This window comes from Pan paniscus, chromosome 13, assembly GCF_029289425.2.
Source record: "Pan paniscus chromosome 13, NHGRI_mPanPan1-v2.0_pri, whole genome shotgun sequence".
In the NCBI taxonomy this organism is placed as follows: Eukaryota; Metazoa; Chordata; class Mammalia; order Primates; family Hominidae; genus Pan; species Pan paniscus.
Genome location: NC_073262.2, coordinates 105,508,189 through 105,531,597, shown reverse-complemented (window position 1 = coordinate 105,531,597; position 23,409 = coordinate 105,508,189). Strand labels below are relative to the sequence as shown.

At 43.4% G+C, this 23,409-nt stretch overlaps 2 protein-coding genes across 13 annotated transcripts in view; one reads left to right on the top strand and one right to left on the bottom strand.

Annotated features, from left to right (window-relative positions):
• The window catches only part of CARF (calcium responsive transcription factor), an 81,059-nt gene extending 64,413 nt beyond the window's left edge, over positions 1-16,646 (bottom strand). For 6 of the 12 annotated variants that reach the window (XR_008624571.2, XR_008624569.2, XR_008624570.2 and 3 more), the window contains exons 1-2: positions 15,712-15,792; positions 11,118-11,284 (exon numbers count right to left, since the gene is read on the bottom strand). Coding sequence is in view for 4 of the 12 variants with exons in the window: in XM_055108975.2 (XP_054964950.1) it covers positions 11,118-11,159 (42 nt within the window). In the remaining 8 variants the exon portion in view is untranslated. Of the gene's footprint in view, positions 1-2,112; positions 2,232-11,117; positions 11,285-15,711; positions 15,803-16,503 lie in introns of those variants that run through there. The other 6 variants (XM_055108973.2, XM_055108977.2, XM_055108975.2 and 3 more) reach the window with 5 other exon arrangements.
• The window catches only part of WDR12 (WD repeat domain 12), a 31,289-nt gene continuing 24,526 nt past the window's right edge, over positions 16,647-23,409 (top strand). Inside the window, exons 1-2 of the mRNA XM_003820771.7 lie at positions 16,647-17,394; positions 20,886-20,980. Of these exons, the coding sequence (XP_003820819.1) occupies positions 17,354-17,394; positions 20,886-20,980 (136 nt within the window). The 5' untranslated portion in view covers positions 16,647-17,353. The remainder of the gene's footprint in view (positions 17,395-20,885; positions 20,981-23,409) is intronic.

Below are 23,409 nucleotides of genomic sequence, written 5' to 3'. Positions count from 1 at the left end.
ACTGATTTTTAGACTTAATACAAAGATATAACAATCAAGAAATTATGGTATCGGCGTAAAAATAGACAAATAGATCAATGGACAGAATAGACAATCCAGAAATTGACCCACACATTATCTGGCCAATTGCTTTTTTCTTTGGCTTAGCTGAGGCTTTATTTTGAAAAAACAATTGAACTAGGTTTTGTCTGTTTTTAAAATTTTGTTTTAACCAGAAGGCTCCCAAAGGTATAAACTGGTTTTCAGTTGTGAGCATGAAAAAGAGGCAGTCGTCTAGGAACCACCCTAGGTTCCCTTAAGGGTGGGCTGAGGTCCACAATTGGGCCTCAGGTGGTCTCCTGTTCCCTATGCTTCCCTGCACAGTTGCCTCCCCCACAGGCTCTGGTCGGCCAGAGGAGGTAGGTAGGCTGGGAGGAGTTGCAGTGGCATTCATTGCAGGACATCAAAGGACTCAGATACTAGCTTCCCATTGTGGATCTCGATCCTCTTCCCAACCACGGCCCTGAAGGAGCTGGTGCAGCTGAAGGAGGTGGAGCCCCTGCCAGAGTCTAAGCTGGATTGGAAGGGGCCCTAGGTCATACTTGTGGCCAAAGCTTGTGAGGCCTTCGCAGGCTGAGCTCAGTCCCTTGAGTAGCCACTGGTGGTTTCTGTATGGATACTCATGCTCTGCATCCCAGACTCCACCTGGCTCTCCTTGCCTTTCAGCAGCTTCTTGTAAGTGGAGATCTTGATGTCCATGGCCAGTTTAACATTCACCAGCTCCTGTTACTCAAGCAGCTGACAGGCCATGTCTTGCTTGGCTCTCTGGAGGACGGCTTCCAGCTTGGCACTGGCATCCTTAATGGCCAGCTCCCCCTGCTACTCAGCATCTGGGATGGCAGCCTCCAAGGAAGCCCTCTGGCCTTTGAGGCCCTCATTCTCAGCCTGAAGCAAGCTGATGTTCTGGTTCATCTTAGAGATCTGTCTTCATGTGACGCAGGTCATCCTTGGCTTCCCAGGCAGCGTCTGCAGCTCCTCACACTTGATCATATTCCTAATACTCCTTGTACATGCTTTCAGTTTCAGCTCAGCTGCAGCTGGTGATCTCCTCATACTGGGCACGGACCTCGGCAAGGATGCCATTTAAATTGAGGGAGTGGCTGTTGTCCATGGACAGGACCAGGGATGTGTCCAAGAACTGGGACTACAGCTCACAGATCTCCTCTTCATACAGCTGAATGAGGAAGTTGATCTTGTCAGTCAGCATTTCCAGGTGAGATTCCAGCTCTACCTTGTTCATGTAAGCTACATTCATATCCTTCTTGATGAGGACAAATTCATTCTCCATCTCTGTAGGCTTGGTTATTTAAACTTCACACTTTTGATAGTTCTCCACTGGTCTCTCCATGTTGCCAAGTTCTGCCTCCAGCTTCAGCTGCTCCTGGCTCAGTGTGTCCAGTTGCTGCTTTAGGTTGTTGATGTAGCTCTCAAACATGCTGTCCATGTTGCTCCAAGCTACTTTTTGCTGCTGCAAAAGGATCCACTTGGTCTCCAGTATCTTGTTCTGCTGCTCCAGGAAGGGTACCTTCTCAATGAAGGGGGCAAACTTGTTTAGGGTCTTGATCTGCAATTTCTCCTGGGTGCATACAGCCTGGGTGTTGGTGTGCACATCCAGCTTAAGGGGACTCGGGAGGCTCTGGGTCACTGTGGCAGCTGTGATGCTCCTCCATACCACCAGACCTGGCATAGCCTCCCTCCAGACCCATGCCAGTGTCCAGGCTACCCCAGAAGCTGCTGCTGTTGCCCATCCAGGAGAAATTCTAGGAGTTGATGCAGACATCTGGCCCACTCTTGTATAAGCAGCTGCCAAGGAGGCCCTTGGCCACCAAGGGACCAGAGGTGGATACCATGTAGGACTTCTGGGTCACCCTGATAGATATGGTGGAGGATGGAGTAGAGGCAAGCAGGCTGAACTGGACAGATTCGAGATGGAGCTGAGAAGCTATTTCTAGGTGGTAGTCAATTGCTTTTTGACAAATATATCAATACATCAAGAGAAAAAGGACACTTTTTAACTAATGGTGCTAAAACAACTAAATAGCCGTATGTAAAACAATAAACCTTGACCCTTACCTCACACCAGATAGCAAATCAACTTGAAATGGATCACAGACTATCAAATGATAAAACTTCTAGAAGAAAACACAGGAGAAAATCTTTGTACACTTGGACTTGGCAAAGATATATTAAACCTGAAACAAACAGTAAAAAATATAAAAGAAAAAAAATCTATGAATTGGACTTTGTCAAAATTTAAAATGTGTTCTCATTACAGATGGGAAAAAATATTTGCAAAACATGTACCTGACAAAGACCTTATATTCAAACTCTAAAGAACTTTTACAACTCAGTAAGACAACTCAACTAAAAAAATTGGCAAGATGTTTGACGATACAACTTCACTAAAGAAGATATATAGCTAGCAAGTAAGCACACAAAAGATGCTGATCAGCATTAGTCATTAGGGAAACAAAAATTAACATCACATTAGATTTAAGTCCTTAATCCATCTTGAGTTGATTTTTGTATAAGGTGAGAGATGAGGATCCAGTTTCATTCTCCTACATGTGGCTAGCCAATTATCCCAGCACCATCTGTTGAATAGGGTGTCATTTCACCACTTGAAGGTTTTGTTTGCTTTGTCGAAAATCAGTTGGCTGTTATGTATGTCGGTTTATTTCTGGGTTCTCTATTCTGTTCCATTGGTCTATGTACCTATTTTGATACCAGTACCATGCTGTTTTGGTGAGTACAGCCTTATAGTATAGTTCGAAATCAGGTAATGTAATGCCTCCGGATTTGTTCTTTTTGCTTTGTCTTGCTTTGGCTATGTGGGCTCTTTTTTAGTTCCACATGAATTTTAGGATTGTTTTTTCTAATTCTGTGAAGAATGATGGTGGTATTTTGATGGGAATTGCATTGAATTTCTAGATTGCTTTTGGCAGTATGGTCATTTTCACAGTACTGATTCTACCCACCCATGAACATGGGATATGTTTCCATTTGTATATGTTGTCTATGTTTCAGCAGTGTTTTGTAGTTTTCCTTGCAGAGGTGTTTCACCTCCTTGGTTAGGTATATTCCTAAGTATTTTACTTTTTTTGCAGCTATTGTAACAGGGGTTGAGTTCTTGATTTCATTCTCAGCTTGGCTGCTGTTGGTGTACAGGAGAGCTACTGCACAAAATTAATTGTGTACATTAATTTTGTATCCGGAAACTTTGCTGAATTCTTTATTTTTTGTTTTTTGAGATGGAGTTTCACTCTTTTGCCCAGGCTGGAGTGCAATGGCCGTGATCTCGGCTCATGGCAACCTCTGCCTCCCAGGTTCAAGCGATTCTCCTGCCTCAGCCTCCCAAGTAGCTGGGATTACAGGCATGCACCACCACACCTGGCTAATTTTGTATTTTTAGTAGAGATGGGGTTTCACCATGTTGGTCAGGCTGGTCTCAAACTCCTGACCTCAGGTGATCCGCCCACCTCAGCCTCCCAAAGTGCTGGGATTACAGGCGTGAGCCACCTCGCCTGGCCTTCTTTGCTGAATTCTTTGATCAGTTCTAGGAGCTTTCTGGAGGAGTCTTTAGAGTTTTCTAGGTAAACAATCATATTATCTGCAAACAGTGACAGTTTGACTTCCTCTTTACCAACTGGGATGCTCTTTTATTTCTTTTTTCTTTTTTGAGACAGAGTCTCACTCTGTCACCCAGGCTGGAGTGCAGTGGTGAGATCTTAATCTCAGCTCACTGCAATCTTCACCTACCGGGTTCAAGTGATTCTCATGCCTCAGCCTCCCAAGTAGCTAGGATTACAGGAGCCTGCCACCACACCCAGCTAATTTTTTTGTATTTTTAGAAGAGAAGAGGTTTCCACATGTTGACCAGGCTTGTCTGAAACTCTGGACCTGAGGTGATCCACCCACCTTGGATTCCCAAAGTGCTGGGATTATAGGCGTGAGGCATAGCAACTGGCCTAAATGCTCTTTATTTCTTTCTCTTGTCTGACTGCTCTGGCTAGTAGGACTTCCAGTACTATATTAAAGATGAGTGGTGAGAGTGGGTATCCTTTTCTTGTTCCAGGCCAGGCTGGTAGCTCACTACTGTAATCCCATCACTTTGGGAGGCTGGGGCAGGCAGGTCACTTGAATCCAGGAGTTCAAGACCAACCTGGCTGACATAGTGAGACCCCCATCTCTACAAAAAAATTTTTAAAAATTAGCTGGGTGTGGTGGCATGTGTCTGTGGTCCCAGCTACTTAGAAAGCTGAGGTGGGGGGATTGCCTGAGCCCAGGACGTTGAGGCTGCAGTGAACCATGATCATGACAGGGCAAGACCCTGTCTCAAAAGATTAAAAATTTCTTTTTAAGGGCTCAGTGTGGTGGCTAATCCCTGTAATCTTAGCACTTTGGGAAGCCAAGGTGGAAGAATGGCTTGAAGCCAGAGTTTAAGATCAGCCTGGGAAATATAATGAGATTCTGTCTCTATTGAAAAAAAAAAAAAATCAGCCAGGCATGGTGGTGAGTGCCTATAGTCCCTATAGCTTCTTGGGAAGCTGAGGTGGGAGGACTGGTTGAGCTCAGGAGTTTGAGGCTACAGTGAGTCATAACGCCAGCCTGGGTGACAGAGTGAGACCCCATCTCAGGAAAAAAAATTTTTTCAATAAAATTTTAAGTTTTATTGTTTATGTCATTAAAACAAATATTATGTTAATATAGCAACATCAGAAAGTTAAAGTCACTTATAATTTTACAGAAATCACTATTGACATTTTTGCATATTCTTCCAGATTTTTTCTAATCATATATATTTATAAGCAGATATTCATTCACAAAATGAATTATTACTACACATCCAAGTGACTGTTCTATGTGCTGGAGATACAAGGATGATCAAGACACTTAAAGTCTCTACGTATAAAATTTATATTCTGTGTGTTTTATAACTATATCTGAATTTTTAATATCAGGTTTATTTCATGATATCACAGAGGAACTGAACATTTTAAGTGAACTCATGTTTGCTAATTAACTAACGCAATTATGGAAAATGCAAAAGAAACTGACCTGAATATAGAGATTTAATTTAATACAAAGCTGTCTGATGGCAAGGTAATAGAAATTTCTTCAATTTACTGAGGTGTTTACATAGATCTAAAATTTTCTGGAATTAAAGAACTTTGGGCCAGGTGCAGTGGCTCACACCTGTAATCCCAGCCAGCACTTTGGGAGGCCAAGGCAGGCGGATCACAAGGTCAGGAGGTCAAGACCATCCTGGCTAACATGGTGAAACCCCGTCTCTACCAAAAATACAAAAAATGAGCCGGGCACGGTGGCACGCACTTGTAGTCCCAGCTACCTGGGAGGCTGAGGCGGGAGAATTGCTTGAACCTGGGAGGCGGAGGTTGCAGTGAGCCGAGATTGCACCACTGCACTCCAGCCTGGGCGACAGAGTGAGACTCCGTCTCAAAAAATATAATAATAATACTAAGATTTTATGTTTCTAAGAGTTGATTATCCTGATTTTTAAAATTCATTTAACTATTATTTATTGACTGATTTCCAATATGCACTACACAGAAATACAAAAGAACTCTATTAAAATAGGAAACTTTTTACAAAGTTAGATTCAACTGCAAATAAGGTCCTATTGAGGGGCTTATTAAAAATGAAATATCTATTAGGAATATAACGTTTTAAAAATTTATCTTTTTCGGACACACAGAGAGGACTGTGTGGTAGATAGAGCTCCCTCTCCCCTCTCCCCTCTCCCCTCTCCCCTCCCCCCTCCCCCCTCTCCCCTCTCCCCTCTTTCCACGGTCCCCCTCTGATGCCGAGCCGAAGCTGGACGGTACTGCTGCCATCTCAGCTCACTGCAACCTCCCTGCCCGATTCTCCTGCCTCAGCCTGCCGAGTGCCTGCGATTGCAGGCGTGCGCCGCCACGCCTGACTGGTTTTCGTATTTTTTTGGTGGAGACGGGGTTTCGATGTGTCGGCTGGGCTGGTCTCCAGCTCCTAACCGCGAGTGATCCGCCAGCCTCGGCCTCCCGAGGTGCCAGGATTGCAGACGGAGTCTCGTTAACTCAGTGCTCAATGGCGCCCAGGCTGGAGTGCAGTGGCGTGATCTCGGCTCGCTACAACCACCTCCCAGCCGCCTGCCTTGGCCTCCCTAAGTGCCGAGATTGCAGCCTCTGCCTGGCAGCCACCCCGTCTGGGAAGTGAGGAGCGTCTCCGCCTGACTGCCCATCGTCTGGGATGTGAGGAGCCCCTCTGCCTGGCTGCCCAGTCTGGAAAGTGAGGAGCGTCTCTGCCCGGCCGCCATCCCATCTAGGAAGTGAGGAGCGCCTCTTCCCGGCCGCCATCACATCTGGGAAGTGAGGAGCGTCTCTGCCCGGCCGCCCATCGTCTGAGATGTGGGGAGCACCTCTGCCCTGCCGCCCCGTCCGGGATGTGAGGAGTGTCTCTGCCCGGCCGCCCTGTCTGAGAAGTGAGGAGACCCTCTGCCTGGCAACCGCCCCGTCTGAGAAGTGAGGAGCCCCTCCGCCCGGCAGCCACCCCGTCTGAGAAGTGAGGAGCGTCCTCCCTCCTCGTCTGGGAGGGAGGTGGGGGGGTCAGCCCCCCGCCCGGCCAGCCGCCCCGTCCGGGAGGTGAGGGGCACCTCTGCCCGGCCGCCCCTACCGGGAAGTGAGGAGCCCCTCTGCCCGGCCAGCCGCCTCGTCTGGGAGGGAGGTGGGGGGGTCAGCCCCCCGCCTGGCCAGCCGCCCCGTCCGGGAGGCGAGGGGTGCCTCTGCCCGGCCGCCCCTACTGGGAAGTGAGGAGCCCCTCTGCCCAGCCAGCCGCCCCGTCCGGGAGGGAGGTGGGGGGGTCAGCCCCCCTCCTGGCCAGCCGCCCTATCCGGGAGGGAGGTGGGGAGGTCAGCCCCCAGCCCGGCCAGCCGCCCCGTCCGGGAGGGAGGTGGGGGGATCAGCCCCCCGCCTGGCCAGCCACCCCTTCCGGGAGGGAGGTGGGGGGATCAGCCCCCTGCCCGGCCAGCCGCCCTGTCCAGGAGGTGGGGGGGGCGCCTCTGCCCGGCCGCCCCTACTGGGAAGTGAGGAGCCCCTCTGCCCGGCCAGCCGCTCTGTCTGGGAGGGAGGTGGGGGGGTCAGCCCCCGGCCCGGCCAGCCGCCCCGTCCGGGAGGGAGGTGGGGGGGTCAGCCCCCCGCCTGGCCAGCCGCCCCATCCGGGAGGTGAGGGGCGCCTTTGCCCGGCCGCCCCTTCTGGGAAGTGAGGAGCCCCTCTGCCCGGCCAGCCGCCCCGTCCGGGAGGGAGGTGGGGGGGGTCAGCCCCCCGCCCGGCCAGCCGCCCCGTCCGGGAGGGAGGTGGGGGGATCAGCCCCCGGCCCGGCCAGCCGCCCTGTCCGGGAGGTGAGGGGCGCCTCTGCCCGGCCGCCCCTACCGGGAAGTGAGGAGCCCCTCTGCCCGACCAGCCGCCCCCTCCGGGAGGGAGGAGGGGGGGTCAGCCCCCCGCCGGGCCAGCCGCCCCGTCGGGGAAGTGAGGGGCGCCTCTGCCCGGCCGCCCCTACTGGGAAGTGAGGAGCCCCTCTGCCCGGCCAGCCGCCCTGTCCGGGAGGGAGGTGGGGGGTCAGCCCCCCGCCCGGCCAGCCGCCCCGTCCGGGAGGGAGGTGGGGGGGTCAGCCCCCCGCCCGGCCAGCCGCCCCGTCCGGGAGGTGAGGGGTGCTTCTGCCCGGCCGCCCCTACTGGGAAGTGAGGAGCTCCTCTGCCCGGCCACCACCCCATCTGGGAGGTGTACTCAACAGCTCATTGAGAACGGGCCATGAAGACAATGGCGGTTTTGTGGAATAGAAAGGGGGGAAAGGTGGGGAAAAGATTGAGAAATCGGATGGTTGCTGTGTCTGTGTAGAAAGAGGTAGACATGGGAGACTTTTCATTTTGTTCTGTACTAAGAAAAATTCTTCTGCCTTGGGATCCTGTTGATCTGTGACCTTACCCCCAACCCTGTGCTCTCTGAAACATGTGCTGTATCCACTCAGGGTTGAATGGATTAAGGGCGGTGCAAGATGTGCTTTGTTAAACAGATGCTTGAAGGCAGCATGTTCGTTAAGAGTCATCACCACTCCTTAATCTCAAGTACCCAGGGACACAAACACTGCGGAAGGCCGCAGGGTCCTCTGCCTAGGAAAACCAGAGAACTTTGTTCACTTGTTTATCTGCTGACCTTCCCTCCACTATTGTCCTGTGACCCTGCCAAATCCCCCTCTGCGAGAAACACCCAAGAATGATCAATAAAAAAGAAAAAAAAAAAAAAAAAAAAAAAAAAAAATTTATCTTTTTCTTGCTTTTTTCCTATTAGGAATACAATTTACTATTCTAAAGTAAATTGTCAAGAATACGATTTAAATACAGTTTAATTTTCTTTTTCTTTCTTTCCCATTTTTTTTTTGAGACAGAGTTTCACTCTTGTTGCCCAGGCTGGAGTGCAATGATGCGATCTTGGCTTACTGCACCTGGCTTAATTTTTAAAGTAATCTGAATATTCACTGTCTAAACATGATGACATCAAGATCAAAAAAATTTCTTAATATTTCTGAGAGCTCTTTGACTTTTAAAATATAAGCACTATTATGATAGATCAATTAAGATTATGAATTTAGGACAGGCACGGTGGCTCACGCCTGTAATCCCAGCACTTTGGGAGGCCGAGGCGGGCGGATCACAAGGTCAGGAGATCAAGACCATCATGGCTAACACGGTGAAACCCCATCTCTACTAAAAATACAAAAAAACATTAGCCGGGCATGGTGGTGGGCGCCTGTAGTCCCAGCTACAGGAGTCTGAGGCAGGAGAATGGCGTGAACCCGGGAGGCGGAGCTTGCAGTGAGCTGAGAGTGCACTACTGCACTCCAGCCTGGGCGACAGAGCGAGACCCCGTCTCAAAAAAAAAAAAAAAAGATTATGAATTTAATTGTCATAGTTATAAAATAGAATGTATTGAATCTCAACTATCCTAAATAATTATTAGCTAGAATTATCAACAATCACTCTACTATTCTGTGATATAGGACCTATTATTATCATCATTTTATAGAAAAAGATGATGAGGTTCATTGCTCAAAATTATAAGGTTATCATTTATTGAGCATTTACCATAGTAAGGTACTATGCTAAAAGTGTTTTACCTATATCATTTAACCCTTTTGACAATGCTGTGATTCAGTTACCTGTTCCAATTTACATATAGGATAGGCAGATAAGTAACTTTCCCAAGATTACAAATATGCTGAGTGGCTGAGCAAGAACTCAAACCTACATGTGTTTATTTCAAAGCCCGTACTCTATTATTACAACAGGAACTTTTTCAAACCAATAAACAAAGCTCTCTTCTGCCTTTATTAGTCAAAAATCCATAGCTTTAAATCTTTTTCTGGATAGGTTAACAAATTAAAGATGTTAAAAGGAATTATTTGTTCCTTTTTGTTTTCAACTTTTGCCGGTTGAAATTTAATTAGAAGCAGTACCGTAACATACAAAAAACTCTATCTCCGACACCACCCAAAAGCTAGAGCTCTAACTATGCAGGCATTGTAGCCACTGAAAAAACATTAGGTAGAACAGATTGAGAAGTGGAGTTTAGGAAGAAGTTGTAAAAAGTGCCAATAGCTTAGGGGTAAGAATTCCAAATATTCCCAGTTTCCTGACAGGTACTCTGATCCTACTGCAAGTTACCTTTACTAGCCTAATTTTATTTTTTTTACTTTATTTACTTTTGCTCACTCACTCTGAAATTTCATCAGTAAAATTTTCTTTGACGTTAATAAGCCCTTTTTCTTAAAAAGAAAAAACTTTGGAGGGAACATCAGCCATTAACAAATTGGTATAAATTTCTGTAAGGATGGATTTCTTCCTTTAAAACGAGTTAAAAAGAGCTACCCTGAGGGAGTGAAAAGTTTTACTTGGAGGTGAGAAAGCAAGTACAGGTGAGCCTCAAAGAACTTAGAGGGATTCAGCAGGCCTGCACAGGATGCTGCAGTGAAGACTGAGGGAAGTATGACTGGCTTAGGTAAGTACACTAGTTAAGGGGTGGGGAGTATGTTGACAGAGGAAGACTGCCAAACACAAACCACCTACTGCAGAATTTTGCCCATATTGAGATTTTGCCAATGGAATAAAAATAACTATAATTTCTACTGCCTTCTGGAAATGAAAATCTATGGGTTAAAGATTTTTTGTGGTTACATTGAGAAAATATTAAAGTAGTTTCTATACGGAAAAGTTGGTTTTAATATGACGACTGACCTAACCCATTGTTGAAATGAAGATTAAAAGTACATTTTTAAGTTACAGACACACTTTAAAAAAATAATTTGGATGCAGTGAAAAGTATTACCTCTTCCTTCCTCCTTTCTTCCATCAATTTGCTTTACCTTCTTTAATCCTGACAACTGCAGAGTGACTTAAAATAGCTGATTTTCCCAACTATCCTGAATGTCAGTATATGCTATAAATTTTTATCCCTAACTGCCAATTAACTCCATCAAAGTAAAGTTTTTTTTTGTTTTTTTTGTTTTGTTTTGTTTTGAGACGGAGTCTTGCTCTATCACCCAGGCTGGAGTGCAGTGGCGCTCACTGCAAGCTCTCGGCTCACTGCAAGCTCTCAGAGCTCTCGGCTCACTGCAAGCTGCGCCTCCCAGGTTCACATCATTCTCCTGCCTCAGCCTCCAGAGTAGCTGGGACTATAGGCGCCCGCCACCATGCCCAGCTAATTTTTTTTGTATTTTAGTAGAGACAGGGTTTCACTGTGTTAGCCAGGATGGTCTCAATCTCCTGACCTTGTGATCCGCCGGCCTCGGCCTCCCAAAGTGCTGGGATTACAGGCATGAGCCACCGCGCCTGGCCCTGTCAAAGTGAAGTTTATAAGAATGCAGATATTAATATTAAATAGCTAAGTATAAAATGTTTTTTCCAACTGATAAACATAAATAGAACAAAGCACCTATATACAAAGGGTAATCTGACTTTTTAAACATGTAATAGATAATAGTTAACTTTTCAAAATAAAGTTGTTACTTTCAATTAGTTAAAAAAAATTACCTTCAGATAGTGGCTCAGGTTTAAATTCCAGGCCTCAAGCATTCTACTACCCCCAGAAATGTCCTTTCTTGTCCACTGAAGTTCTTCCTTTTGGGGGCACTAAATCATGATAGCTGTAGCTTCATTTATGTGAAAGCTTTAATTGGGTCTTCACAGCAGCATTTTCTCTGTAATGAGAAGGTATTTAATGTATATTTTATTTTCCTACACATAAAGATAACTATTACATTTTGTTATGCAGGTTTTATTTTAAAATAACCATTATCAGCCTGGTGTGGTAAAACCATCAATTGATTCATTTAAGAGAACTAAAGATGAGGACTGACTTTACAGGTAACTACATGTATCTTGGGACAGGTGACAATCTCTCTGTGCCTGTTTCCTTGTCTAAAATCAGGTATTTGGAATATTTAAATTCTCACGTTTTATAACTATCACTAAAACAAAGATCTCTAGCAAATTACATTTTTCATCAATGAAAATACTATTAGGGTATCTTTTGGAGCCACAAGAAGCTTGAAAATAAAAGCTCTTCTCCCCATGCCCTACCTCCCAAACCCTAGAATTGACAGGCTTATTTCTTAAGCAAGCGTATTACAATTAAAGAGAGCAGAAAGAAAAAAGAAAATATTAAATATGGAGCCTAAACAGTTAATGATTGGATTTCAGAAAACACACTAAAGCATTAAATTTTGCTGGCAAATTGCTTTCTAGAATGTTTTGTTATCACATTTAAAAAGTGGATTTTATCTTATATCAAAAGTAAAGATTGGAAAGCATCTGTAAAATTAGCAGCTCAGCGTTTTTATTTTGGGAAGAAAGGGCTTTTTATTGTTTTTAGACAGTGAATGTATGGCAGAGGGGTAGAGACGATTCAGGTTGTTGTCATGTCTCCTTCAAGGACCATACTTGGGCCACTGCTGTTAGGATCTTATTCAACAGCAATTCTATCAGTTCAAAATTTTGGAGGTAATTTCTTATGTGTAATATCCAAAAAAAAATGGTCTTAACATCCAATCATGTTGTTGAGTATCCTTCACAGACTTCTGTGTATTAAAATATTATTGTTACAACCAATAACCTTAGAATAAATCCCCAAATAGGATAATTAAAGAGAAAGCAGTTTGAAGTTGTTTCTTCAAATTCCAGATACCTTGGTTAATGTCCTAAGATGTAAAAGATCTTTAAATCTATTCATTATCAGCGCCAGATCGTATTAACTACATTAAAAAATATTGCTCGGCGGGATGCTGGTGGCTCACACCTGTAATCCCAGCACTTTGGGAGGCCAAGGTGGGCAGATCACGAAGTTAAGAGATTGAGACCATCCTGGCCAACGTGGTGAAACCCCATCTCTACTAAAAATACAAAAAAATTAGCTAGGTGTGGTGGTGCGCACCTATAGTCCTAGCTACTGGGGAGGTTGAGGCAGGAGAATCGCTTGAACCTGGGAAGCACAGGTCGCAGGGAGCCAAGATTGTGCCACGGCACTACAGCCTGGCGACAGAGTGAGACTCTGTCTCAAAAATAAATAAATAAATAAATAAAATATTGCTCAAAAGTACTTTAGAAAATAAAATTTACCGCATCTTTTAGAGGTAAATGACATAACATTCCTTTTATAATATGTACAAAATTACTATGAATCAGTGGTGTCAAAAATGAAATCAAGACTAATTCACAAATATTTTAATAGGATAATTTATTTTTTAAGAATCAGTTTTTAAAGTTATGTTAAATATCGAACTTTTAAATGCATGCAATTATATATAAACAATAACCTATATTAATTTTTAAATTTTCTGCTGGATGCAGTGGCTCATGCCTGTAATCTCAGCGCTTTGGGAGTCTAAAGTGGGCGGATCTTGAGGTCAGGAGTTGGGAGGCCAGCCTGGCCAACATAGTGAAACCTGTCTCTACTTAAAAAAAAAAAAAAAACAGGCTAGGTGCGGTGGCTCATGCCTGTAATCCCAGCACTTTGGGAGGCTGAGCAGACGGATCACAAGGTCAGGAGATTGAGACCATCCTGGCCAACATGATAAAACCCTGTGTCTACCAAAAATACAAAAATTAGCTGGGCGTGGTGGCGTGTGCCTGTAATCCCAGCTACTCGGGAGGCTGAGGCAGGGGAATTGCTTGAACCAGGGAGTTGGAGGTTGCAGTGAGCCAAGATTGCACCACTGCACTCCAGCCTGGCAACAGAGCCAGACTCCATCTCAAAAAGAAAACAAAACAAAATAGAAAAATCAGCTGGGAGTGGTGGCAGGAGCCTGCAATCGCAGCTATTGGGGAGGCTGAAACACGGATCACTTGAACCTGGAAGGCAGAGGTTGCAGTGAGATGAGATCATGCCACTGCATTTCAGCCTGGGCAACAGAGCAAGACTCCACCTCAACCAGTACAGTGGCTCACGCCTGTAATCCCAGCACTTTTGAAGGCCGAGGTGGGAAGATCACAAGGTCAGGGGATCGAGACCATCCCGGCCAACATGGTGAAACCCCGTCTCTACTAAAATACAAAAAATTAGCCGGGCATGGTGGCAGGCACCTGTAGTCCCAGCTACTCGGGAAGCTGAGGCAGGAGAATCGCTTCAACCTGGAAGGCGGAGGTTGCAGTGAGCTAAGATAGCGCCACTGCACTCCAGCCTCGCGACAGAGGGAGACTCTGAAAAAAAACAAAAAACCAAAAACAAAACAACAAACAACACCACCACCACCAAAAAACCCTCCAACTCAAAAAATAAAAAAATAAAAAAAAGCACTTTTTAATTTTCAGGGAAAAAAAATCTAAGGCTGGTGTTCACAATGTCAATTTTATTTATGGTTTATTCTCACTATAAGCTTCCCTGTAATCCATTTCTACCCATTTTTTACTCTGCACAAACTTTTTACCTTTTTGCTCTGATTTTTTTTTTTTTTTTTTTTTTTTTGAGATGGAGTTTCACTCTTTTTGCCCAGGCTGGAGTGAAGTGGCGTGATCTTGGCTTACTGCAAACTCCACCTCCCAGGTTCAAGCAATTCTCCTGCCTCAGCCTCCCCAGTAGCTCGGATTATAGGCACCCCCCACCATGCCTGGCCAATTTTTGTATTTTTAGCAGAGACAGGGTTTCACCATGTTGGCCAGGCTGGTCTCAAACTCCTGACCTCAGGTGCTCCGCCCGCCTCAGCCACCCAAAATGCTGGGATTAGGCTGCTCTTTGAGAGCTTTACAAATTTATTTAATCCTTACAATGACTCTGAGGTAGATCTTCTTGTCTCTGTTTGTAGATAAGAAAACTGGAACTGTCAAGAAACTTGCTTAAGATCACAGAGTGCATTAAGTTCGGATCCATAATCAAATTGGAAAAAAAGAAAAACACAAAGAACAATTAAGACTCCAAAGCCCTAATGCATAGTCTTTGTATCCTATCACACTGTGGCATTATACATATAAAACAAAAAACTTTATAATAAAGAGAAATGTGTTTTCCAAACTGTGGTTCTCCAGATAACAATGTGTCTCCATGAGGACCATATAGTAAATACATCCCATAAAAAATGATTACCAACCAAAAGCTTGCAATTAATGTTCCAACTAAAGAAAAAGACTCAAAGTAAAAGCATCAGCTATCCTAGTACTGCTTGGAGGCAACACCAAACACGACACATAAATCATTGTTGAAAAAAACCGTAAAACATAATGCTGGGTATTTAGTTATGTTGAATGCTAAAACTAATCTTTCCTTAACTAAAGGTCTCCGTCAAATGAAAAGTGTATTTTAGTCAAGTCAGGATTTCTGTTTTGCAAACTGAAAGTCTTATATTATTAAGCATATATTCAGGTTATTTTCCTGATCATAATTTTCAAATCAAATTAAGATCAAACTCTACTGTCAGGTACTGTATATTCTCATTTTGATAAATTTCAAATTAATGATAAAAATGTATTAACCTGCTGGTCAATTATACATTTTATAAATATATTTTAACCAATGACATATTACCAGTAAGTACAGATTCAACGGCAAGATTTCATTAAGAAAGTGTTTCAAGCTTCAGATGCCCAAGACTTATTTAATGTGTAAATTCTCACCACTACAATAACCACATGGTTAAACGATCACCACTTCCATTAGCAAGCTCAAGCCTAATAAGTGATCTCCTGGGACTTCAGCACAGAGGTTTTCTAATTTTATTCCTCCACTCAATGTGGCTATTCTCCCTTATCTATTCACGCTGGCAAAGCTTCTAGTTAAACTGGAATTAGTAACTATTTGATGATAATAATTAACATATACTGAGTGCTTCCGATGCCGCAGTTAATTCTTACAGTTGATAAAAGTGTGGCACAAAAAGGTTAATCAAGTAGCAGAGGCAGGATTTGAACCCAGGAATTCTGGTTCCAGGGCCCGGATTCGGAGCTACAAAGGTGAGTAAACTGAAAAGAGTCCTACTTTTATTGTCATTGCTCTCTAATAAAAATTATTTTTTTCTTCCAATTGTTTAAATCTCTTCTCATTCTCTATTTAAATATTAGGCGTTCATTTAAATATTAGGCGTCTACCTTACAGTAGGACATCTTTAAACAACGTAAAAAAGGAAAGCTTTGTCTTCACCTGCACACATACCGGTCTGCCCATAAATTTTGCAATCCAGTTCTGCCTGATTCTAAACTGCTTGTCTCTTGAAGCGAATGCCTTAAAAAGTGACATTGGGATCAGGATAGTTATCTCCATCCATCCTCCCTCAGAAAAACAACTATATTAGAGTAATTCTTGGGACCATTGAGAACAATACACAGGCCTTTGGGTAACTTCAAGACAAAAAAGGCAAAAAGTCGGGGAGAAGGTGTGGGAGGATGATTTTCCCCTTCTAAACGTAAGGTATAAAAGGGCTCAGAAAGCGGAAAAAGAACCCTAAAAAGCAAGGTGCGGGACGGCGTGAGGGGACCACACATTGGGCGCTCCGCCCAAGGGGTCCGGCTCCTTCTCCGCGGCGATGGCGCGTCCTTGGGCTCAGCAACCCTCCTGAAGACACCTAACCTCCTCCTTCTCCAGCCTGCCCCTCTGGGGCCTGCGAGCCCCGTCCCGGGCCGGGGGTCGGAAGCCGTGCCATGTAGGACCCCGAAAAGGCCCCCAAGCTTGGCGCGGAAGGCGCCGCCAGTGACCGACTGCGGCTGGGGGCGGAGGCCGGCAGTTGCTCGGAGCTGCGGCGGGTCAGGAGGTGACGGGAGGAGGAGGAGGCAGGAGGAAGAAAGGGGGGTTGGGAGGTAGCGTCCGGTAGGTCTGCGCAGACAGCGCTGCCAGACCTCTGACTCCCCCAGTCCTGCCGCCGCCGATAGCCCCACAAGGCGACATGGGAAGTCCGCCGGAGCAGAGGGGAGAAAATTCAAAACGAGTCTACTCAACCTCGTCTTGGCTCCGAGGCCCCGCCATGGAGACCAGCATAATGCGCAGGCGCGCCCCACCGGGAGCCCGCAGAGCAGTCCCACGACAGTAGGACCACTATCGGCCACCGTCGACCGTTTCCTCTCTCATCCGTTCTTTTCTTCGTATTTCCGCCTCTCGCCTCTCTCTAAAAGCCGCAGTTAGAGGCGAGATTTGGGAAAAACCTCTGCCGAGTGAGCCTCTGGTTGGGAATATGTATGAGAAAAAAAAAACTGGCAAGGCGTTAGTCAAGCAAAGCTGAAGGCAGAGGAAATTTGATATCTGGCTGGAGTCTAGAGGATTTAATGCAAATAAGATACTCTGAGGGCAGCGTGGCAAAAAAAAGACTACAATTCCCGGTGGTCACAGCGTTTGAGAAGCGATGCTTTCTGAGACTTGTAGTAACTAGGAGCTGTGTTTGAACTATCCAGGCTCAGGACAGCCTCTTGAAAAAAATTTTTTTATTAATAAAGCGGATTTGAGTGGGATCTTTTTCCTAATCGATTACGGGCCCACACGTATGGGAAGAATTCTAACAATGATTAAAGGGACATGCTACCTTTACGACTATGCTTTTCTAATCGATGACTCCTAAATCTAGGAGTAGGTAGTCGATGTTTGTGGTCTGGGCGTCTGTAGAAGGGCAACCGCGTGCTTTCTGCAGAGGAGACCGGAGGGCAGAAAGCAGAGTCCAGGCTTAGACTGCAGCTCCTCGCTTACCTGTGCAGTCTAATTTTGAGCTGCGTCTTTGTAGTCTTAAAAGGCAGGAGCTTCGTGTTGTGGGTCTGCTAACCCGTACGTTTCCGTGGGCAAGTCGTGTGTACTCCTCGCCATGGCTCAGCTCCAAACACGCTTCTACACTGATAACAAGAAGTAAGTAAGCATTCCACCCTTCTCTCCCTTCCCCAGGTTCCTTTCCGACCACCCCTTTGGTATGACCTTGTGGATCCCTGGTTGTTTCTGCTGTCACTCCCACCCTTTTTTCTGAGATTACCTCCTTTCTAACCAGCTTCGTAGGTTCTATATAATTTGAATTGTGAGTGTGGAGGAGGCTGAAGGGCTTCAGGTTTGCTTTCTGAATGAAACATTTTATATGTGTAATTTAACAATGAACAGTGGGCCTTGTTATAGGGTGTCTGCTAGTGGTGGTTCACAGTTTTTGAAAACACGTTTTTGAAAATGGAAAAAAGTTTTTGAAAATGAAAAAACATATTTACCATTTATGTATATCTATATAGATATATAAACATTTTAACCAGTGGTCTCAAGGTCTGTTAGCACTCATTCGAAAACTAATTATATGCTGCCTTGTGGTATATATTGCATTGTTAGTTTTCTTTGTGTTTGCCTGGTCTCTTCCAACTATATTGGAAGTCTCTTGAGGGCAGGGACTATATATTAAGCTTCTTGGATTGGCTGAGTCAACAAAAAATGTCAAATTTTTCAGTGAAAATGATAATAAATATTTGTCGTGTTAATAAGCTAAAGTTAGCCATAAACTAGGAAACTCCCACCTGAGTTATATCTGTGGTTTTGTTTGTAGCTTTATGAGGAGAGCTAGTAAATCATCTTCTCTCCCCTTGTGTTGTTGCTGAAAGTATACATAAATCGTATTATCAATGCACCTGAGTATATGTACTTACATACATTGCCTTGATACTTCTCTAGGAATGTGGTGATGCATTAACGTAACCACTGTGTTTTTTAATTGAAAGTAGGTTTTTTTGTTTTTCTTAAAATAAAATTTTTTGAAATACGTGGGGCTTTTTTTTGTTTGTTTGGTTTGGTTTTTTTGGAAACAGAGTCTCACTCTGTTGCCCAGGCTGGACTGCAGTGGTGGGATCTTGGCTCACTGTAACCTCTGTCTCCCGGGTTCAAACAATCTTCCCGCCTCAGCCTCCAGAGTAGCTGGAATTACAGGCATGTGCCACCAAGCCTGGCTAATTTTTGTATTTTTAGTAGAGACAGGAATTGTCTTGGTGGCCATGCTGGTCTCGAACTCCTGGCCTCAAGTGATCCGCCCACCTCGGTCTCCCAAAGTCCTGGAATTACAGGCATGACCCACTGCGTCCAGCCTTGAGATAATTGTTGATTCACATGAAGTTGTAAGAGATAATAGGCCACTGTGTTTTAACCCCTGAAATGAATGGATACATGTCATATGTGTGTGTGTGAATTTAGGCCCTCCAAAAGGTAAAAAAACGTAGAAATTAAAATTCTTTGCCGAGTGCTGTGGCTCATGTCTGTAATCCCAACAGTTTGGGAGGCCGAGGAACGCAAATCGCTTATCTCAGGAGTTTGAGACCAGCCTGAGCAACATGATGAAACCCCGTCTCTACCAAAAATACAAAAAATTTGCCAGGCATGGTGGTGCCCACCTGTGGTCCCAGCTACTTGGGAGGCTGAGGTGGGAGGATCTCTTGAGCCTGAGAGGCAGAGGTTGCAGTGAGCCAGGATCAATGCAACTGCACTCCAGCCTGGGGAACATAGTGAGACTCTATCTCAAATAAATAAATAAATAAATAAATAAATAAATAATAAAATTCTTGCTTTTTCTTTTTGCTTAATATTATGGTCAGTAAAATGGAGGCGGGGGGGCTAATATAATTGTCACACACACACAAGAATATACATATATGTGAATTATATACATAAATATATAGCTATAGCCTTATTGCTCAAAGTGTGGTTTGAGGATCATCAGCATCATATTTGCAAAGTTGTGCAACCATCACCACAGTCAATTTTAGAACATTTTTCATCATCCTTGAGCTGTTTGTTAAATAATACCCCCAACCCTAGGCAACCACTGATCTACTTTCTAGCTCTGTAACTTTCTCTCTTCTGGACGTTTTGAATAAATGGAATTATATAATGTGATCTTTTGTGACTGGCTTCTTTCACTTACTATGATTTTTAAAAAATGGTTTCATTATATCATAGTATATATTAGCACTTCATTCCTTTTTATGGCCAAATAATAGGCCATTGAATGGATGTACCATATTTTTCCATTCATCAGCTGGTGGGCATTTAGGTTGTTTATACCTTTTAGCTATTATGAATAGTTGTTATGTGAACACTCGTACAAGTTTTCGTGTGGATGTATGTTTTCGTTTCTCTTGCATATATGCTTAGGAGTGGAGTTTTTGGGTCAGATGTAATTCCATGTTTGAGTTTTTGAGAAACTGCCAGACTGTTTTCCAAAGCAACTGCACCATTTTACGTTACTGCCAGCAATAATCAGGGTTCCAATTGCTCCATATTTTCACTGACACTTGTTATTAGCTGTCTTTTTACTTATAGCACCCTAGTGGATGTGAAATTATATTTCATTGTGTTTGATTAGCATTTCCCGGATGACTAATAATGAGCATTTGCATGTCCCTATTGGGCCATTTTAAAATTTGTGTTGTCTTTTTATTATTGAGTTGTAAGTGTTCTTAATATAGTCTAGATACAAGTTCCTTATTAGATACATGATTTGCAAATATTTTCTCACAGTCTCTCTTATAAGAGTCTCCTAATCTGCCTCCTGTCATGTGTTCCTCTATTTCAGTGCCCATTGTGCAGCCAGAAAGATCTAACTAAATAAAATCTGATAATACTTCTAATTTGCACTGCTGTGATAGTTCTTCATTACCCACAAAAAAGAAGTAAAAATGATTTCACATGATATATAAAGCACTCCATGTGTATCTCTTTAGCCTTTGGTCACTTTGGAGCAAAGTCAGATTTTCTGGAAGTGGCTGGTTGGGCAGTTTAACAACTCCTAGCTATTGTTTTGATGTTCTCTCTGCTTTCGTCCACACTGCTTCTTCCAGCCTACCCTTCCCTCACCTGGCAAAAACTCACTTCTCTTTTGAGACAGGGTCTTGCTGTGTCACCCAGGCTGGAGTGCAGTGCAGTGGTATAATCTCAGCTCACTGCAGCCTCGACCTCCTGGGCTCAGGCAGTCCTCCCACCTCAGCCTCCCAAGTAGCTGGGACTACGGGCACATGCCACCATGCCTGGCTAATCACTTTTCTAAATGTTGCTTAACAGTTATCTTTTTTGTGGATCGTTTCTGGCCCTGCTCCCCTGCCCTCCTTTTCTGTGGTTAAAATGACCTATGGTGTCTTTGTTCTTTTTATACATGTCACCTAATGGCATTGTTCTTATATAACTTCATTCTATTTGATTACTAAACTTCAACCTCATCTTAGAACAGAGACCATGTTTTAATTCATTTTTGTTTACAACATGTAGCAAAATGTCTGGATGTCTGGCATTTATTTACCCAATAAATGTATGTTGAATTTGTAAAAGCATGTTTGTTCAAATATCTGTAGACTTGATCTTGACATATCATTTCCTTTTTATAGATATGCCGTAGATGATGTTCCCTTCTCAATCCCTGCTGCCTCTGAAATTGCCGACCTTAGTAACATCATCAATAAACTACTAAAGGACAAAAATGGTGGGTATATATGCTTAGGAGAGGGCACAATGCCCCTAATTATTCTAAAATGCATTAAGTTTTTAGTTCCTTTTTTGGCCTTATGATACTGTATGAATTTTGTAGTGGTAAAATTTGTAAGTTATAAAGTACAGGTTCTTCTGCTGGATGATACTGTAAATACTGCTTTGAGAGAAAAGTTTTCAGAAAAAAATTTCTGTTTAATCTGTTTTTAAGGCCATGTGGAAATATGGTGGTTGTAGTTAAGGAATAAAGATTTTGGTATAAAGTTGTAATATAGAGGTAATCAAGACATTGATTGTTCTACAGAGGGCTGAGTTATGCAGGCATAAAACAAGCGTTTTAGTGCTTAGGCCCCACTTACTAGTGAAGCACAAAGCAAAATGACAATATCAGTATTTGAGTGTTTAGTGTAATATCAAAATGACAGTATGAATACCAGTATTTTATTTTTTGTGTCCAGAATTCATAAAAAAAGGATATAACAAAACATGCAAGAATATAAAACATTTAAAAGATACAAATATTAAATATATACTATTGTACTAATATAAGTTATTTGCCCATTAAATTAATATGAACAATGTATGTAAAAATATCAATGAAATAAGATTGGCTATGAGTTAATAATTGTTGAAGTTTGTAATCCCAGCACTTTGGGAGGCCGAGGCGGGTGGATCACGAGGTCAGGAGTTTGAGACCAGCCTGACCAACATGGTGAAACCCCGTCTCTACTAAAAATACAAAAATCAGCCGGGCGTGGTGGCACATGCCTGTAATCTCAGCTGCTAAGGAGGCTGAGGCAGGAGAATTGCTTGAACCCGGGAGGCGGAGGTTGCAGTGAGCCAAGATCGCACCATTGTACTCCAGCCTGGGTGATAGAGGGAGTCTCAAAAAAAAAAAAAATGTTGAAGTTTGGTGATAGGTGTAAGGAGGCTCCTTATATTATTTTCTGTATCTCATTGTAGTTTTGATTGATATTTCTGAACTTTTCCATATGTATGAAATTTTCTATAATAAAATATTTTTTAAAAAGTGAAACATTACATAAAATAGAGAAAATTTAAACATGAAACATTAAGTGATTCTCCTGCCTCATCCTCCAGAGTACCTGGGATTACAGGTGCCCGCTACCATGCCTGGCTAATTTTTTGTACTTTTAGTAGAAACGGGGTTTCACCATTTGGCGAGGCTGGTCTCGAACTCCTGACCTCAGGTGATCCACCCTCCTGGGCCTCCCAAAGTGCTGGGATTACATGTGTGAGCCACCATGCCCAGCCAGAGGCAAGTGTATTTTTATGCAGATGTTTCCAATGCTGTAGAGCTCTTCTGACTCTACCGTAGTTGGAGGAATGAGGAGGTAAGAGTTATAAACTAATGTGTAATATTTTCCCCATCTTCGTCTTCAAATAATCACATAATTTTTTTGTGAAATTTGAGGTGATGTTTTTGAGCAACTTTATTGGCTTGGGGTGGGGGAGGAGGGGACAGGGTCTGCAATCTTTTTATTGCTAGCAAGTTACAGTTCAATATTCAATATTCAAGGATATTTACATAGCATTTCCTGTTGCTCCTTGTTTTTGTTTTCATCATGGATATATAGAGATTCTGATGCATAGTTACCTTTATAAATTTCAAAACTGTTATATAGTCTATTTGTTGAACAAGTCTTTGAACTAGAATAAGAAATATTCTTTTTAATTTTTGTAGGTACGTGGTAGGTGTATCTATGGGGTACATTAGATATTTTGATACAGGCATATAAGGTGTAATAATCACATCAGGGTAAATGAGGTATCCATCACCTCAAGCATTTATCCTTTGTGTTACAAACAATCCAATTATACTCTTTGTTGTTTTTAAATGTATAATTAAATTATTGACTATAGTCACCCAGTTGTGCTATCAAATACAAGATCTTATTTATTCTTTCAATTCTTTTGTACCCATTAACCATCCATTTCCACTTGCCTCTCACTTCCCCCACTACCCTTCTCAGTGTCTGGTAACTCTCCTTCTACTCTGTATCTCCATGAGTTCAATTGTTTTAATTTTTAGCTCCCACAAATAAGTGAGAATATGCAAAGTTTGTTTTCTGTGCCTGGCTTATTTCACTGAACATAATGACCTCCAATTCTACCCATGTTGTTGTAAATGACAGGATCTCGTTCTTTTTTATGGCTGAATAGTACTCCATTGTGTAGAAGTACTGATTTCCTGATTTCTTTACTTTTGAGTATATACCTAGCAGTGCTATTGCTGGATCATATGGTAGCTCTATTTTTAGTTTTTTGAGGAATCTCCAAACTGTTCTCCATAGTAGTTGTACTAATTGACATCCCCACCAAGGTTTATGAGGGGTCCCTTTTCTCCATATCCTCACCAGCATTTTTTATGGCCTGACTTTCAGATAAAAGCCATTTTGGCCT